The sequence below is a fragment of the Phalaenopsis equestris genome, unplaced genomic scaffold (assembly GCF_001263595.1).
Source record: "Phalaenopsis equestris unplaced genomic scaffold, ASM126359v1 Scaffold000151, whole genome shotgun sequence".
In the NCBI taxonomy this organism is placed as follows: Eukaryota; Viridiplantae; Streptophyta; class Magnoliopsida; order Asparagales; family Orchidaceae; genus Phalaenopsis; species Phalaenopsis equestris.
This window is the reverse complement of record NW_018164593.1, coordinates 96,776-114,105: the sequence shown is the minus strand read 5'-3', so window position 1 is coordinate 114,105 and position 17,330 is coordinate 96,776. Positions and strand designations below refer to the sequence as shown.

The following is a 17,330-nucleotide window of genomic DNA, read 5'->3' as shown; positions in this document are numbered from 1 at the left end:
TTTTAGATATTTTCTGGCGCTTAGTTTTGCAGGCGCTTTTGGGTTTTCTATTTTTTTTTAAATTTAAACTGCTATGTTAAATCATAAACATAAATAACAGGAAAAAACTGAAGAAATAAGGAAAAAAAAAAGGCACTACTTTTGTTGGGTTTAAACTTTGATGTTACAAATATAATACGAGTAATTTCTATGTAAATTGAACTTTTGATAGCTTGGTTTGATGCTTGAATGATTTAACTTATTAAAGCAGAAATCATGAGATTAAAGGACAAAAAAATGATTGAGGATGATGGATGGTCAAATCTTGGCAAGCCTTATGTAGGGAAGAGATCTACAACGTTGTGGGTGTGGGTGATTAAGAAAGATGGTGTAAGATAGAGGGCAAAGCGGTTGACAAATGTGTGGTTGATGAGAGGTCTATATTAATGTGCTGTTAAAGAGATAAGTGCCGTGGCTAAGAATCTAAGTTGCCGGGTAAAACAGTTGACACATAAATGCAGTGCTTTGGTAGTTAAACAAAAATTCACTTTTGTGCTGATTTTGATTAATAAATTTTTGGAGCGTGTCATTGTCAATCAATATATATATATATATATGCTAATATTATTGAATTATTGAATAATATAATAGAGGGGAGAGCCATAACAGTAAGCAATCAGTGATTTTTCTTTGAATGCTAATACTATTGATGTGTGCTAGAAAATTAGCGGTGGTAGAGTAATGAATTATTATTTTAGCGCTGCATGATAATTCAACATACAATTAGATAAAAAAAAATAATTAGTAGTGACAATAGAAGTTTTTACATGAAAAATCCGTAAAATGAAAAAACAGCGGGGCATAGCTTAGCTGAATGAATCCAATATAAATTGGATATTATATGGTACAGTCTCTCGTCCCACAGGTGGAAAAGGGTTGAACGCCCTCCGGAGTTATAACGTCGGTGCACGAATAAACCAATTGTAAGAAGTGGGTGGCGGTCGATGGTGATCGGTCGTGGGCCACGGTGGGTGACAGTGATCGATTACGGGTAAACGGTGGTCAACTGCGGTCGATGGTGGTTGATGACGTTGGAGATGATCGACGGTGATTGGATTGATGCTGGTTTCGGCTCCCTAAAAAGTCAAGTTTTTTAGGCTTTAAGCTCTCCCCCTTTCTCAAGAGAGGGGTGGGGCTTTATTTTATAGTGTTCTGGGTGAAATAATTATAGGAATATGAATCACTTTGATCGGACAGTCCGAAGAGTTTCTTTTGATCAAAAGAAGCCTGATGAACATTTGAGTGCATGAGTGATGTCAAAATTGAGCAATATTGGGCTCGTTAGATTCATCTTGTCGAGATGCTCGATTCAATTATAGGCTTGCTAGATTTGACATTCATTTAATCTTTTAAATATGTCCAGAAAACTTTCAAGAATAGTTTAGTGACTTGATTTGAGCTTATTGACTCAGGTTAGACTAATTGGTCCTTTTTTTTTACCCGATTAGTTTGACTGTAAGTTTGCTGAAATTGGAGTTATGAATGAGTTTTTATCGAGGTTTACATATTTCTTACTCAAAAAATCATCTCGAGATCTATGTCATGTTTTGTGATTCATTTCGGATTATGAAAATTTGCGGGAGATGTATCAATTATTTTGGCCATTAACTTTTAGATGTTGAGACTGCACTTCAGTTGCCATATTTATAAATATAATTATATATATACATATATATATTTATATAGATTTTAAATGTCAAAGCCTAAGCGGACTTGAATTATCTTGTTCTAGAAGATTAATGCTAAATCCTTCCATGCTTATCTTCCGTGCAACGGTGCAAGCCAAGCCCAGACATAGCGTTTTCTTGGCCCAAAAGCCCGACTTGTCACTCCAAACCCGCTTATGTCTCAAATGCCTTTTTGAGCGTGATCATGGCTCCTCAACTAATTCCATCAAACCTAGGACTTTTCCGTTTCAAAAATCATGTGTAAATTTTTTATTTAATTTAGGAGGAAAACTAAATATAATGTAAAGTTTTAGATGTCAGTTGCATCTAAACAGCATCTTAAATCTTACTTTACACTTTTAATGGTCAAATCTTTATTTTTTTAGCGGCTTTTAGATATATATAGCACTCAAAACTTTCATGTTTACCTATCTCATACTTTTCAATAGAGACATCTTAATTTCGTTGCATTTGTGATTTTTGTGAAGTTTGTGATAAATTTTGAGTTGTCTTATCGCCAGCTTATCCAAAACTGTGTTTGGGTTTTTATACTAAACGCAGGCCGCGGGTCGACCCTCGCGGCCCCTTGCGGCCGGCCCGCGGGCCGCGTTTCAGGATAAACTGACAGTTTATCCTGACACGCACAAGCTGTCCCAAACAGACCTTAAACTTTCATAATTATAAATATCCTATAAAAAATATCACTAATTATCACATTTTTATAATCAAATACATATTTTCATCCCTAAGTGCTATGTACGTAAAAATGAAAGTTTAGGTGTGAGATAAGTAAATCCACAAGAATTTGGTGCTATGTATGCAATTTTCCTTTTTTTTTAGAGAGACTTGCATAAATACCACTCAATTCATATATATTTAGCTAGCTAGCACCTACACGTTAATTTCTCCTGGTCTGGAGTAGATCCAGCTTCCTTTGGCTTAACTAAGCTTACACGCTACATGATTACAGGGCATACCAGTTGTGGACACACTTCATATTAATATGGGCCGTGTATTCCTCATGCTTCACCCCACTGGAGTTTGGTTTTTTCCGCGGACTCCCTCGCAACCTTTTCTTCCTCGACATTGCTGGCCAGATTGCCTTCCTCGCCGACATCTTCATTCAGTTCCTTCTCGCTTACCGGGACTCCCGCACCTACCGCATGATCTACAGACCTACCTCCATTGCGCTCCGCTACTTCAAGTCCGGCTTTGTGCTAGACTTCCTCAGCTGCCTCCCTTGGGATCTCATCTATAAGGTATCTTAAATCTCGCTTTTCTTGGGCGCTTCTACATCAATCCACTCACAATGCCATTAATCTCGTTTGCTAGCTCTGTGGGAGGAAGGAAGAGGTGAGGTACCTGTTATGGATTCGATTGTGCCGAGTGAGAAAAGTGACGGGTTTCTTTCAAACGATGGAGAAGGACATTCGCATTAACTATTTGTTTACGAGGATAATGAAGCTCATTGTTGTGGAGCTGTATTGCACGCACACTGCTGCTTGCATATTCTACTACCTCGCCACAACTTTGCCGCAGTCTAAGGAAGGGTACACGTGGATTGGGAGTCTGAAGTTGGGCGACTACAGCTACCAAAGCTTTCGGGAAATAGCTTTCTGGAAACGCTATTTGACTTCTTTGTATTTCGCTATTGTGACCATGGCCACTGTCGGTATGTGTTAACCACACACACACACACACACACACACACACACACACACACACACACACACACATACTTACACAGACACACGGACACATGCTTTTAACAATGTGCTGAATTCTTAGTTCTTGTAAGCTCTTTGTTTTTGCTCGTTATGCTTGATTTTCATTGTTGTGCTGGAGTAGCTTACGATTTTCTATGCTTGAGGACCATGACGGAGAATGCCTGAGACCTTATTAGCGTTAATCGTCAAGCAGTGGTGTGCTTTAAGAACAGTATTGAGAAACTCATGGACAACTAGAGGCTTCATTCATGATGGCCATTTTCTTAGGCTGTGATGACGGAATAGTAATATCCAAGACATGTTTAACATACCTTAGATTGCTTATATCTCCAGTCCCGTTGTCCTTGTTTCATACAAAAAAGTTTAATAAGCATTCAATATTTTTTCTTTTTTTTATTTCAAATACCTGCGTAGTGGGGGGAATTTAATCAGGTGAAGGGAATTCTTGTTGGGAAGTGAACTTAATTGGTTGACGCATTGGGTCGTTTTGCAAAGTCGAAAGCCTAATTGAAAAAAAATTGGTTGTTGAATCATAACAGATGAGTATGGTTATAGAAAGTTTATGTAATCACCCGACAAGTATTATACCTCTCATGTATCGGTCACTCGGTTAGGTCATTGCCTTGGGTAGAGAATCTTGACGCAGCCTTCACGAGGATAATTGTCTAGGCTTGTTGCTCAGGTGATTCTTGTGCTACCTACCATTGATCTTGTTGCTAATGGGTAGGGAATCGTTGCTAGAGCTTAACCCGCTTTGAGCTAAGAGGCATGAGTTTTATTGATGTTTGAGTGTTGTAGGTCGGTTCTTGTCTGATTTACTGATCAGACATTTGCTTATTATTGTTTGTTATTTAGATAATTTTATTGATGGGATGTTATCCATTGATGTCGGTTTTGTGGCTTGGATAGAAACATTGACAATGGGTTGATTTGGGTTCCCCAACTGTAAGTATGATTTTTTTTATCCCTTGCATGAACTTTTCGAGCTCTCCTAGCGTCAGTCGGACATGGGATCGTATGTTCAATTAATAATACTTTTTTACTTAATCATATTTTATGTAATTGAGAATAAAATGCAAGGGTTGGAATGATAACACATTCTCATTGCCAAAATATAAAAAATTTTTATAAAGATAAAATTTCTTTAAAGTCATATCCACTCCACATCCATGTCTGAGAGATTTCTTTCCGTGCGTAGGTTTTCAACTAGTATGCCATGGAGTCGACATGTTTATCGATAATGAATTGCCCAGTTCATGAATGGCCGAGCTTTCTCATCTCGCGCGGCTTAACACGAGGTCTTTGACGATGAAAGTTTTCTCTCGAATGTGCTTGCTATAGTAGTGAGTTATCCGTCTCTTCACTTATTCCTGTTGAAAGGCTAAGTTGGCTCATTTCTCCTCACGAAGATTAAGAACAAGCATTATTCCTTTGTCATTTTCATCCTGTCATTCAACTAATTCTGCTTCGTCAATTGTTGAGGCTGTCACCACTCTTTGGCTGTGATTGTTATATGCAACTAATAGCATCGCTCCCATCCCGGGGGACTACATGAATAGAGTTTATCTGGTCGTCCTAGAAAGTGTCGTTTGAGCCGCCCAAAGGACAAAAAAAAGTTATCAACTCAGTTTCCTTTAGCTCCTTCAACTTTCTTCCATAATAGGTTCATAATGATCTTATTGGTTGTTTTGGCTTACCTTTTTGTTCGTGGATGATGAACCGATATGAATTTCAGACTAATCCTTTGGCTTTGGTAAAAATCTTTCATCCCCTGGTCGACTAATTGTGTTATATTGTCTGTGATAATTACGAGCGGTAGCCTATACCGATAGATTAGATCAGTTTGGATGAACTTTTGAACGACCTATGCGGTTCTTTGAGCGAGCGCCTTAACCTCGATCCACCTAGAAATGTGATATGAGGGGTAGTTGTCATTCGGACAAGTGGTGTTCAAGTTAGTGAAGTCCACACACATCCTCCATTTGCCATTCAACTTTTGACAAAGTTGGACCCCTATGTCGGATATTGAACCTCTCAGATATACTCAGTCTCTAGCAGTTTGCAGACCTCCCAGATCGAAATGACCCTGATGTCCTTATCTTCTGCTTCATTGGTTGGGCTGTTGGGGTAGCATTCAGTCTTATGAGGGGTAGTTGTCATTCAGGCAAGTGGTGTTCAAGTTGGTGAAGTCCACACACATCCTCCATTTGCCATTCAACTTTTGACAAAGTTGGACCCCTATGTCGGATATTGGACCTCTCAGATGTATTCAGTCTCCAGCAGTTTCCAGACCTCCCAGATCGAAACGGCCCTGATGTCCTTATCTTCTGCTTCATTGGTTGGGCTGCTGGGTTGACATTAAGTCGGTGACAGACGACATCAATCAATATCCCAGGCATCTCAATGACAGAACAAACAAAAATGTCTCGGTGGTCCCGGAGGGTGCGATCAGCACATCTCATTTATCAGAAAATATTTACTAGTGTCGATAGGTGATCTCGCTGGTCTTGAGATCCCCTTCTCATAGATTGTCGAGCTCTAAAGGCTCCTGCTCGACGCTTCTGATTGCCTGGAGGTAACAAATGCGGGAGTGCTTAAGGTCGTCGCGAATGGTTATTACCTCCCCGTCTTCTAGGAACTTCATAGCTGCAAGATAGATTGAGGTGACGACCTTCAAGGAGTTAAACGGGGGGCAACCAAAGATGGCATTGTAGGTAGGTGGCGAGTCGACAACTTGGAAGTCCTCCATGTTAGTGAATTGTTTTTCCTTTTCACCCTAGGTGACTGACAAAGCGATGATTCTTAGCTCTTCTTCTCTCTAGAAAAACCAAATATCGGGCAGGTTGTCGTTGTCAGTCGGTCCTTGTTGTCAGTCGGTCCTTGCTGAGACTCATCTTATCGAATACTGACTTGAACAAGATGTTTACAGAGTTGTCAGTGGAGATATGAATTCTATTAATTTTATAGCTATCAAATAATGTGGTGACGATGATAGCGTCATTGTATGGAGTACCTCTAGGTGGAAAATCATCATTGGTGAAGGTTATGGGGAGATACAAGCTGTGTTTTGGAGTGAGGGTGGTTGTGCATAGTTCTCCCGACCAAAGACTCTTCAGGTTGGCAAATATTATGCCATCGATGTGTCGGATTGACTTGTCTGATATTTATCCAGTGGAGCTTTCCCTTGTCTTCTGGTCTTTGCTTCTGAAGCCACAAACTTCTTAACTTTCCCGGCCTTGATTTGTTCTTTAATCAAGCCTTAGAGGTGCCGACAGTCCTCTGTATTATGTTCATGCTCCCAGTGGTAGGCACAATACTTCTTGGGGTCCCAGAGATAAGCTTTTATCTTCATCCAAGATGTTCTCTTTAAGTAATCTTTATTTTGACTAGCCTCCACGATCTCAGTCATCGAAACTCTTAACAGAGTTGTCTTGGGTACTTCATGGTTAAGCAGCGGGCACTCATGAGCCGACCGCTGATCAGGACATTGAGCCTGACTCCCTAAGTGATTTATTATGTCTATCGTTGTGTAGTCCCTATGCTGTCAAGCATCTTCATAGTGAGGACGAGCAGAAGGACACGAATCATGCCTTGGTCTCTAATCCTTGCCTTGGGGAGCCCTTTTCTGCGGGTGACGAGTAAAGGACTATATTCTGGAGGAAACAGGATTGGAGTTATACTCCTCAACTTATATGTGGTTGGTGTTCAGCTCTAACAACTTGGTTAATGTCTTCGATCGCTGCAAACCCAATGGATACCTCAAGGCTCTTTCCTTCAGCCCTTGAGCTAGAGCAGCATGAGCTACTGCATGCTCAGGTCCCACACATCCAACATCTCCTTCTGGAAGCGTGTTATAAACGAGCAAAGGCTCTCGCTCAGTCTTTATCGAATCTGCATGAGGCTTTTGTGCCCCGGAAAGTTATGTCATAAACATTTGTTCGGAATCAGCGAGCAATGTGATTACCATCAGCTACAATGTGTTAAACCACCTGAGGGTTGACTCTCTCAATGTTGTAAAGAATAGATGATATTTTAGTTTGTTGGTGATTCTCATTAAACACACAATCGAGTCAAATAATGTTATGTGATTGATTGGATAGTTCTCTCCATTTAGGACTCTAATGTTGAGATTTTTAACCTCTTTAGAATTCTCAACTGTATAGATTTATTGGGCCGTCTCAGTACGCTTGAATCTAATTCGGTTGATCGGTGCTGACCACCCACACTATAGAAGTACTGGGAATCGCCTTCTCCTTTCAGGGCCAATGCGACTCTTCGGTCGTTGAGCATCGACTTTTCCTCTTCGGGGTGTTGCTCTCTTTCCTGAGCTATCACTTCTCGGATGGCATTTAACATTTGATTCTTCAACTATTGAATCTACTGATTCATCATATTGTCAATGCCTCTATTGGAGTTTTCTTCTTTGTGAGTTGCTATTCTTCTTATTTATGACATGGTCCACGCTCACCACACTTTTTAGGATATTGAATCCTGATTTGCGCATGAATCATATCCAATAAATATAGTGTAAGGAGAGAGAAAGAGACGGGGAGGTGATTGAATAGTTATGAACATTAAAATATCATATTGACCTCCTTTGTTTATAAAATTCTCTCGCTATTTATAAAGGAGATGATGAAATATATGATATTATATTTTTTGCCTCTATTTTAAAGGGCTTTGTATTATTAGGATATTTTTGGTATTTTACATGTAATAGTATATCGCTCGACCGCTCTCTGGCTCGATAGGTTGAGCTTCATTGTCTTTGGGTTGGTAGGATCTGCTCGGTTGGCTAGGCTTGGTCGATGTTGGTGGTCGGCTAATCTAGTTTAAATATCGATCCTTGATAATAAATGAGGGATTTTTGGATGCCCCTGATATGATTGGAGATGTTAAGAGATTGGGTCTTCTTCCGAATCACCTTCTTCGTAGTGGTTGGCTCGAATGCGTCTTTGTGTCGTTTTTCACTGATTGGTTTAGGCTCAAATCATTCGATCGATTTTTTGCTCTTCTCGTAGCTTGGTGAACTTTGGCCTTTCTAACTTTGGCTCGAGCGATTAACTTCGGTTGGATAAGTGAGCATCATGTTGTTCTATCAGTGGACCCTCCCTCATCATACTATTTTCCTCTGGATCGTTAAATCTCAGATTAGCGCTTGCACATTTTTGATGCTCAAAGTAGAACAATGACATAAGGAATACTTTAATGTTCATAACTTGGAGTTCAAACTGAGAATTGTGGTTAGGCTAAGTTATTCTTTAATTTATGATCATGATCAACATAAATAACCGATTAAAAATAAATGAGTAAAAGTAGCTTTTGAGAGCATCTACAAACCAAATTGTGGATTTTCTAGTCGAATGTCACTGACGTGGAGTTAGAATCTTTCAAATCGAAGAGTTAGGGCTGCAAAAAGATTCGAGCCATGTTGGTGCTTGTTCGAGTTTGGGCTCATTTAATAAGTGCTTCATTAAGTTTAGCTCATGCTCGATTCAAACTTTTAAGACTGTTTGAGCTCCGAATTGTTTAGAAATACTTTGTTCAAGCTTATCTCAAGCTCGGCTGATTAAGGGATTATCAAACTTATTAACGAGTATCTCGTTTATTAAAATAGACAAGCCATAATTTAGTTTTAATTAAGCATTAATCGAGCCTTACTCAAGCTTTATATTAGTGGTTTGTTGGGAAAATAAATGACCCATATCAAACAATGCTCGTTGAACCTGAAAATAAACATTTAAACGATATAATTTATGAACAAGTTATAATCAAGTTGTAATCGAGCTTACTCAAGAGTTTTTTCGTGAACTTCGAATGGTACTATTTTTGTACATAAATGAATCAAATAAGTTGTTCAAATTTATTCATTTATTAATCGAATATTTGTGAAAGTGTTTAAGTTTGTTTGATTTCTCAAGATCTTGAATCGGTTTTAACCGAGTCAAGCCACAAGTAATTTGCCAAACACTCGGTTCATTTGTAGCCCTAGAAAAAAATAATAAGATGAAAATAAAACAAAAAAAATAAAACTAACAGGTAATGACACAAAATGCTTGAATTGACAAATTGCATGGTGTCCGAAATAAAAGTAGTGAATTGTTGCAGATAAAAAAAGGAACAGACCAGGATGTGTAATATATTAAATATTACGAAAAAATCACGTAAGTGTGAAGGAAGTCTGTTGAAGTTGCATTTGCAATTTCCTGAATGATTTCTTCACAAGTTCATGTAAATTTTCGTGGGAGACTAAGAGGCTGTAGCACTCCGTTTTAGAAGACTAAGAGGCTGTAGCTCTCCGTTTTAGAAAGTGAACGCTGTCATATCATAGTTATGTTTTGATGTCACGTTTTGCTAACGGTGTAAAATGACTCCATGCTTCCCTTGTTCATGTCATAATTGAAACTAGAATCAAGTGGAGCCATTTCTAGAAGCTATTTTCTTCAAAAAATTGCTCTGATTAATAATTTAATAGATTTACCCCAAAATCTTATTTTTCCTTATTTATAGAATACCATTAGTGAGAATTTATTGATGGACAAGTTATGCTTATCAGAATTTACCCACTAACAGCTTGAAATGATGAATGGTTCCCCTTGGAATTAATCAAGTTTTCCCTGCTCTAGTCCTTAAGATTTTACAGTTTACACCAAGAAAACAATCATGAGAGCATAATTTATTTTGTGACAAATTGAAGATGCTAAAATATTATTGTGTCTATAACAATGGTTGGAGGGTCAAGAATTGACAGAAACCAGCTTAATGAAAAAGAACTGGTGTTTTGTTACTCTTGGCAGTATTTAACGTGCTTTAAAACCTTCTACTGTTGTTGCTAAATTTTTTTTTCTGTTGATTTTTTCAGTTTTTATTATGCTTGATGTTTAATTCCTGTTTCTGTTATTATGGTAAGATTATCTGATTTGATCATTATTTCACACAGGTTATGGTGATATACATGCAGTTAATATCAGGGAAATGGTCTTCATCATGATCTATGTCTCGTTTGACATGATTCTTGGGGCTTACTTGGTTGGTAACATGACTGCACTGATTGTGAAAGGATCGAAGACAGAAAGGTTTAGGGACAAAATGACAGATCTTATTAAATATATGAATAGGAACAGACTTGAAAAGGGCATCCGTGATCAAATTAAAGGTCATGTTCGATTACAATATGAGAGTAGCTATACAGAAGCTTCTGTTCTTCAGGATATTCCAGTTTCGATTCGTGCTAAGGTGATAGGATGATATTGGTTGCTTACTTTAAGTCCCGGATTGCCATGCATATTTGTGTGCTGACTGGCCCTCCTACATTTAAATGTAATGATTCTTGATTTCCCATTAAATTCTTAGATATAAAAACTAGGTTCATTTTTATAAACCTTTGATAAGCTTCATCTTCCCACTTTGTATAACTCTTTGATATTTAATTTAACCATTACAAGTTCGTTTAATAGGCTTTTTGCTTGTTTTTCTTTTACTATTAAAGGTTGCCCAGCGCATGCTTTACTTTTTTTCATTTATTTGCTTGGTCTAAAATTTTCTTGATTATCTTGATGTGATTTACCAAACACTTGACGAGATGATGCTGTTTCAGATTTCAGAAAGCTTATACAAGCCATATATTGAAAAGATTGAACTTTTTAAGGGATGCTCTTCAGAGTTTATTCATCAAATTGTAAGTTTCTTCACTCCATTGTGGTTGAATTTTACAAGATTACTTGATATCATGTCCATTCGTATCTTGGAATATGTTAAACTATCCTGTTGTCTTAAAAAATAAGTAAAATAAGCTTTTGTTTCTTCCTTATTTAACTTAATTTTTTCATTGTCTAGCCTACAATGTCCAACATAATTTTTGCTCCAAATGGCTTCGTATTAACGTTCCTTCACTGGAAGGAGATTTTGCATTGCAGTAGACAGTTTTCTTTTTCCTTAATTTGAAGATTATTATCAGAAATATAAATTTATAATTGTCTGAATATGGAACAGTTAGTTTGTATTTTTCCCGCGTTTACTTATTTCTCTAGTACAAACTCCATGTACACGCCCAGCGAATTCATTTCATATGCTGCATCAAAACTTATATAATTGTTGATATCTTATAGGTAACTGGAAGTCGCTTTTATATGTTTAACGTAAGAATATTTTGGAATCTGTTATGAAATCTATATATCTGAAGTGTTCCAATCGCATTAGATTATTGCGGTCAAGGAGATGATTAAGTGGATGCATCTTTCAGCAATGCTCAGGCAATGACTGTATGTTGTTAAATGACTTACTTTTGTTGCCAGAACTCAAATGCAAATAATACTTTCATTTAGTTCACTAATTTTAACCAATCATCATCCTCAAAATCAATATTCTTATATCAGCCAAAATTAATGATCAATTCATATACAATACTTTTTTCCTTATTTTGCGAACTCTTGGCAGTACTTGAGTACATAGAATTGCTTGAGCATGGTTCAGAGCAGTTAAGTTGCAATGATTCCTAAATCAGAAATCTTCTCCTATCTTCACATTTAATGATTTTATTTCTATCTTATGTGATGAACATGTGATTTTTTTTTTCCCATCTGTGTAATGTTGGCCCATTTAGCTTAGTTGAGCTTATCTGGTTTGCACTAGTTTTTTTTTTTTTGTTTTTTGCAGCTTTTACTCCCATATCTTTATTCAACCGGAATGCTTTCAAAAAGTTTCTTAATATACTTGTGTATTATAGGTAATTAGACTACAAGAAGAGTTTTTTCTTCCAGGGGAAGTGATCTTGGAGCAGGGCACTGCAGTAGATCAACTTTATTTTGTGTGCCATGGATTGCTGGTGCGGCTTTGCATATTCATACCTAATTTTATTAAAACCTATCATAGTGGAGTTGCCATATTTTTTTCCTATTTCAATCTTAAATCTGCCAGGCTTTTTAATGACGTAATTTGCTAAAAGTTTATTTGTATTATGATTTTTCCTGAAATTAATTGAAGATTATGTCCGCAGGAAGGTGTTGGGATAGGTGAAGATGGAACAGAAGAGACCTTCTCACGATTTGGTCTTAATAGTTCTTTTGGAGAGATTGCCATTCTTTGCAATTTACCTCAGCCTTTTACCGTTCGTGTTTGTGATCTATGCAGACTTCTGCAACTCGATAAGCAAAGTTTTACAAATATCCTAGAAATATTTTTTGTTGATGCAAGGACAGTATTAAGAAACCTTCTTGAGGTATATCTTCACCACAACATTAAGAAGTCATGTTTCTTTGATAGTTCATAATATTGATTATTACCATTAGGAAATCATGTGGATAGAAAATTCTTGCTGTTAAAGAAGATTGTGATTTAATGCAAATAATGTTTTGTGCTTTAATTTCTAGGATGGTGCAAATAGAACTTGGATCAAGCAATTAGAGTCAGATATCACACTGCATATTGGAAGGCAGGAGTCAGAGCTTGCTCTCAAAGTAAATAGTGCTGCTTCTGATGGAGACTTGCTTCACCTCAAGGGTTTGATTCGTGCAGGTGCGGACCCGAAGAAGACTGATTATGATGGGCGCTCTCCATTGGTTAGTATTTTATGGTTAGTATTTTATGATGTGATATGCAAATATATACTGAGATTGTGCGGGTAGTGATGTATTGAATAGTTCTCAATTTGAACAAAAGCATTGAATAATTTTTCATGATTAACACCTTATCTGACTTTTTATCCCTAATTTTTTTTCAGCATATTGCAGCGTCACGAGGACATGTGGATATAGTTGGGTTTCTTATTCAAGAGGGTGTTGATATTAATGCTACTGGTACATCTCTCAGATTTATCCTTTTCACATAAACTTCAGTGTTCCTTGATAATGTGTAAAAATTATGCTAATTGGAGTTTCTCATTGTTTGCGTGTGGTCTAATGAATTCACACACTTAAAGACAAGTATGGGAGCACACCATTGTTGGAGGCAATCAAGGGAAAACATGATTCAGTGGTTTCTTTACTCTTTAATAAAGGAGCAAAACTAGCTCTCGATGATGCCGGTAGTCAGCTTTGTGAAGCTGTTTCAAGAGGGGATTCAGGCTTTCTGAAGAGGGTATTGTCTTGTGGAGTTGATCCAAATTCAAGAGACTATGACCACCGTACACCACTACACATTGCTGCTTGCGAGGGATTATATTCAATGGCCGAGGTGCTTCTAGAAGCTGGGGCAAGTGTTTTTACTGCAGACAGGTATTTAGGCGGTGTCATAAAAATTTTACATTTTTGGATTTCTTTTTTATTTCAAGAAGTTAATTTGTTAGAATTTAGTGATTTGATCGTATTTAAATCCACTTTTGAATATTGCCGCAATATCAAGTGAAAATGTTAAAGAAGAAAAAATTTTTAGAAGATAAACATCTTTGAATTTGTAACAACAAGACTGAGTTGTGAATTTTGGCGGTGTCATATTAACAATTTTCAATCAATAATATTAAATGATAAAGTAATACTCAAGTTTGATAGATCAAAGTATTTTGGAATAATTATACACAAAATAGGGCTATTATATATCTTCTAAAACTGAATGAAGTTTTTTTGTGAGTATTATGCGATTAGAGAATATTATTGTAACTTAAATGTAGTTTAATAAAGATAAAAATTAAACCAAAGATGTTAAATGGATCAGCCCACCAGGCAACAAAAATTTTATTTAAAGTTTAATGTAGTGTAAATATGGATGCGTGATAATATTAGGAAGTATGGTTTATAATTGCACAATATGAGACCCTCAATGTTTTTCTTTAAAAATTCATAATGAGTAACTGTACGAAGCTTTTCAAGGCCTTAGTTCTGGTGAAGCGTACGCAATTAGATTTCGGGTCTTCCTTAAAATTGATAAAAGTAAAATAATTTTAATAAACACTCTTTATTTATTTATATAATATACAATCAATAATTATTTGAAGTTATTTTGCCATCATATTCATTGTTTTAAAATTTAATAAATATTCTTATTAATTAATATTGATTAAATAGGAGAAAAATAATTGAGATTTAAAGTGAGAAGGAATGAAAAAACATGGATGCAATTGAGGACGAGTTGAAGGAAAAAAAATCATTATGCTGATGATCCTATTGAAAACTCATTAAGTGATAACACTGTTGAGGAATTTTGAATTCAAAAATTCTAATCTTCATGTTTGTTTTATTCTTACTTTAATGGATAATAGTAGAAGTGTGAAAGAGACTAAATTGTATCAAACTTATTTCTTTGATGTTTGTGCAGTCCTCCTTGTTTTATAATTTGATGTTTAAATGCTGATTGTTATTTTTTTACTTTGAACAATTTACTACTTTAATCATATTAGGATGTTAATATGTAACATTTATACCTATTAATAGGTTATGTTAATATGTTACCAATTAGTACTTACTTTAAACTTTGTATAAACTTTTTGCTTAGTGTAATTTGTTGATTTTGTGGCTTACGCCTCGACACACGAAAAAAAAAAAGTTATAAATATTTAATTGCACATTTTTTAATTTTGTTAGGATGGATAATTGATGGAATGTTTATATTAAAGGTATTATTGGAGTGACATCTATTGATGATAAAGTTGATAAAAATAATTTTGATGTTATGGAAATTTATTAAAATAAGTATAGAGAATGCACCCACTTGATATGTAGATAAAATAAATGTTGTAGATTTAACAAGAAAATTGGTTGACTTAGGGTAAGTTGATAGAATTTTCTTATAGAATTTGTGAGAAATAGTTTTAAAACTTAAGACGACATCTAATAAAGGCAAATATGTATTGAGGGTTCATAAAGTTGATCCCGAATTGTTGGAATAAAGCTAAAGATGTTGACGATGATGATGATTACACCTATTGAACTAATTTGATATGCATCCTATTAACTATTTTTCCACTCCATATGCTAAAAGCCTAGAATCGTATAGACTGTTATAGAAGGTTTTTCTTCTTAGAACTGATTGTTTAAAATTTATTGTGAGCCCTAATATGGGCTGGGCTATTTCTGCAGACTAAGTTAAATTAACTGATAGCTAGATTTATGCAAGCCGCCTTAAGCCTGGTGGATGAGAACTTTGTCTTTCAATAATGAGCTCCTGGGTTTAGAGACTTGCATATGCGGTGTGCGTTCGCGTTCATTTTATTGTGTCTGACTTTATTGTGTCTGACAAAAAAAAAAAAAGAACTGATTGCTATTTACAATACATGCATCTGCTTGGAATTTCACGATGACAAAATGTTACTAAAGGCTCACGCATTTCTATCTTTCAAGAGCGTCAGCTTTCTGTATTTTGTCTATTTTATGAAATAATCTAATCATTTATTGTATTTTGCTAACAAAACTTAGATGGGGCACAACTCCTCTAGATGAAGCACGGAAGAGAGGGAGTTCATCATTTATAAAGTTATTTGAAAAGGCAAAATCTGAAGAACTGTTAAAATTTCCTGATCGATCTTTGGATGTTAGAGGTATAGAAACTTTTATTTTTTGCATGCACATTATCTTCTGTCCTCTAAGAACAATGCTATTGCAAAGAACAATGTTCTAATAAAATATTCTAATCCTAATTCTCCATAGGCCACATTATGCTTAAATCTTTCACTAGTTCTACGCCTGCATATGACTTGCTACCATTATTAATTTTAACGATCAAGTGCTTGAATGTTGGGAACATTTTCATTGCAGCAAAACATAATTTGGTGCCTGGCCTATAATTTAACTGACATCTTATCGTAACAAGTTTTCTTGTCATGTTGAGAATGAAAACGGGTCGTGATATTGTTCAATGTTCAATATGGGCAGCACTGTTTTTCATTTGTCGAGGAATTAATAACAGGAAAACCTTCCAATTTCAAAAAGTATTTTGTGGTTGCTTTGCAGACAAAATACATCGCGGAAGATGCACAATATTCCCTTTCCATCCATGGTGTCCGGCGGATGAAAGAAGAGAAGGCGTGGTGATGTGGATTCCTCAGACAATGAAAGAGCTCATTAAATCTGCAGAGCAGGAGTTTAAATGCTCGGGTTCATGCATATTGTCAGAGGAGGGAGGCAAGATTTTTGATGTGGACCTGATCTTTGATGGTCAAAGATTGTATATGCCTGCGAATGCTGACCTTAAAAACATCAAGTGATTTGCAGATGGCTTCTTGTCTATATATTTGGACCTCCCGAGCATACTGAGTTGAGCTACATGTGGATAATACGAGCACACAAGTACATTTCCACCGTATATCAAGGTACACTGTTGTGTATTTTGGTACATCCGCTTGTAGTCCGCTTGTAGCTCTGTTTGCGGTGTCCGAAGATAATAATTTCTCATGAGAAAAGTATAAAAATAGTATTATTAATCTTTGCATGCAGTTATCTTATAGTCTCAAAGTATATAAAAGTAACAATTTAATCCTCATACTCTTTTAATATGAGCTGAAATAGTATTCTTTGTGGATTATTTCAGCCCAATTTAAATAGTTTGATGATTAATTTGGCACTTTTATAGACTCTGGACTAAAATGATCCTCGCAAATAGTCAAGCGATTATTTTGGAACATGGAATGAGAGCCCATTATAGTATTTTAAGTAATCTTGTTTATGTATTTTGTTGTAGAATTTTAGCCTCTTTTGAAATTTTAGGAGAAAATTGTGATCCGGGTGCTATTTTGTTGTAGAATTTTAGCCTCTTTTGAAATTTTGATCCGGGTGCGTGATCCGGGTGCTTTCATCCACGGTGTAGGCTCCTTTTCTTATGCAGTGTTATGAACTAGTGTTAATGAAGGTGCTGTATCTTAGACATAGATTATACTCCATTGTTATGGTAGAAATATGATCCAATAAAATGTTTTAAACAGTTGAGTTTGCGTAGCTTTAAAATTATCAATCAACATCAAAATTAATCATAA

At 36.1% G+C, this 17,330-nt stretch overlaps 1 protein-coding gene across 1 annotated transcript; it reads left to right on the top strand.

The window, feature by feature from the left end:
• Nucleotides 1-2,676: 2,676 nt before the first annotated feature.
• Nucleotides 2,677-17,077, top strand: LOC110021910 (potassium channel KOR1-like). The gene is made up of 11 exons (XM_020720620.1): nt 2,677-2,965; nt 3,039-3,378; nt 10,374-10,669; nt 11,031-11,111; nt 12,159-12,257; nt 12,429-12,650; nt 12,802-12,990; nt 13,152-13,227; nt 13,350-13,644; nt 15,778-15,899; nt 16,312-17,077. Exons 1-11 carry the CDS (start codon nt 2,870-2,872, stop codon nt 16,563-16,565), a joined length of 2,070 nt encoding a protein of 689 aa, XP_020576279.1. The 5' UTR covers nt 2,677-2,869; the 3' UTR covers nt 16,566-17,077.
• The last annotated feature ends 253 nt before the right edge of the window (nt 17,078-17,330 follow it).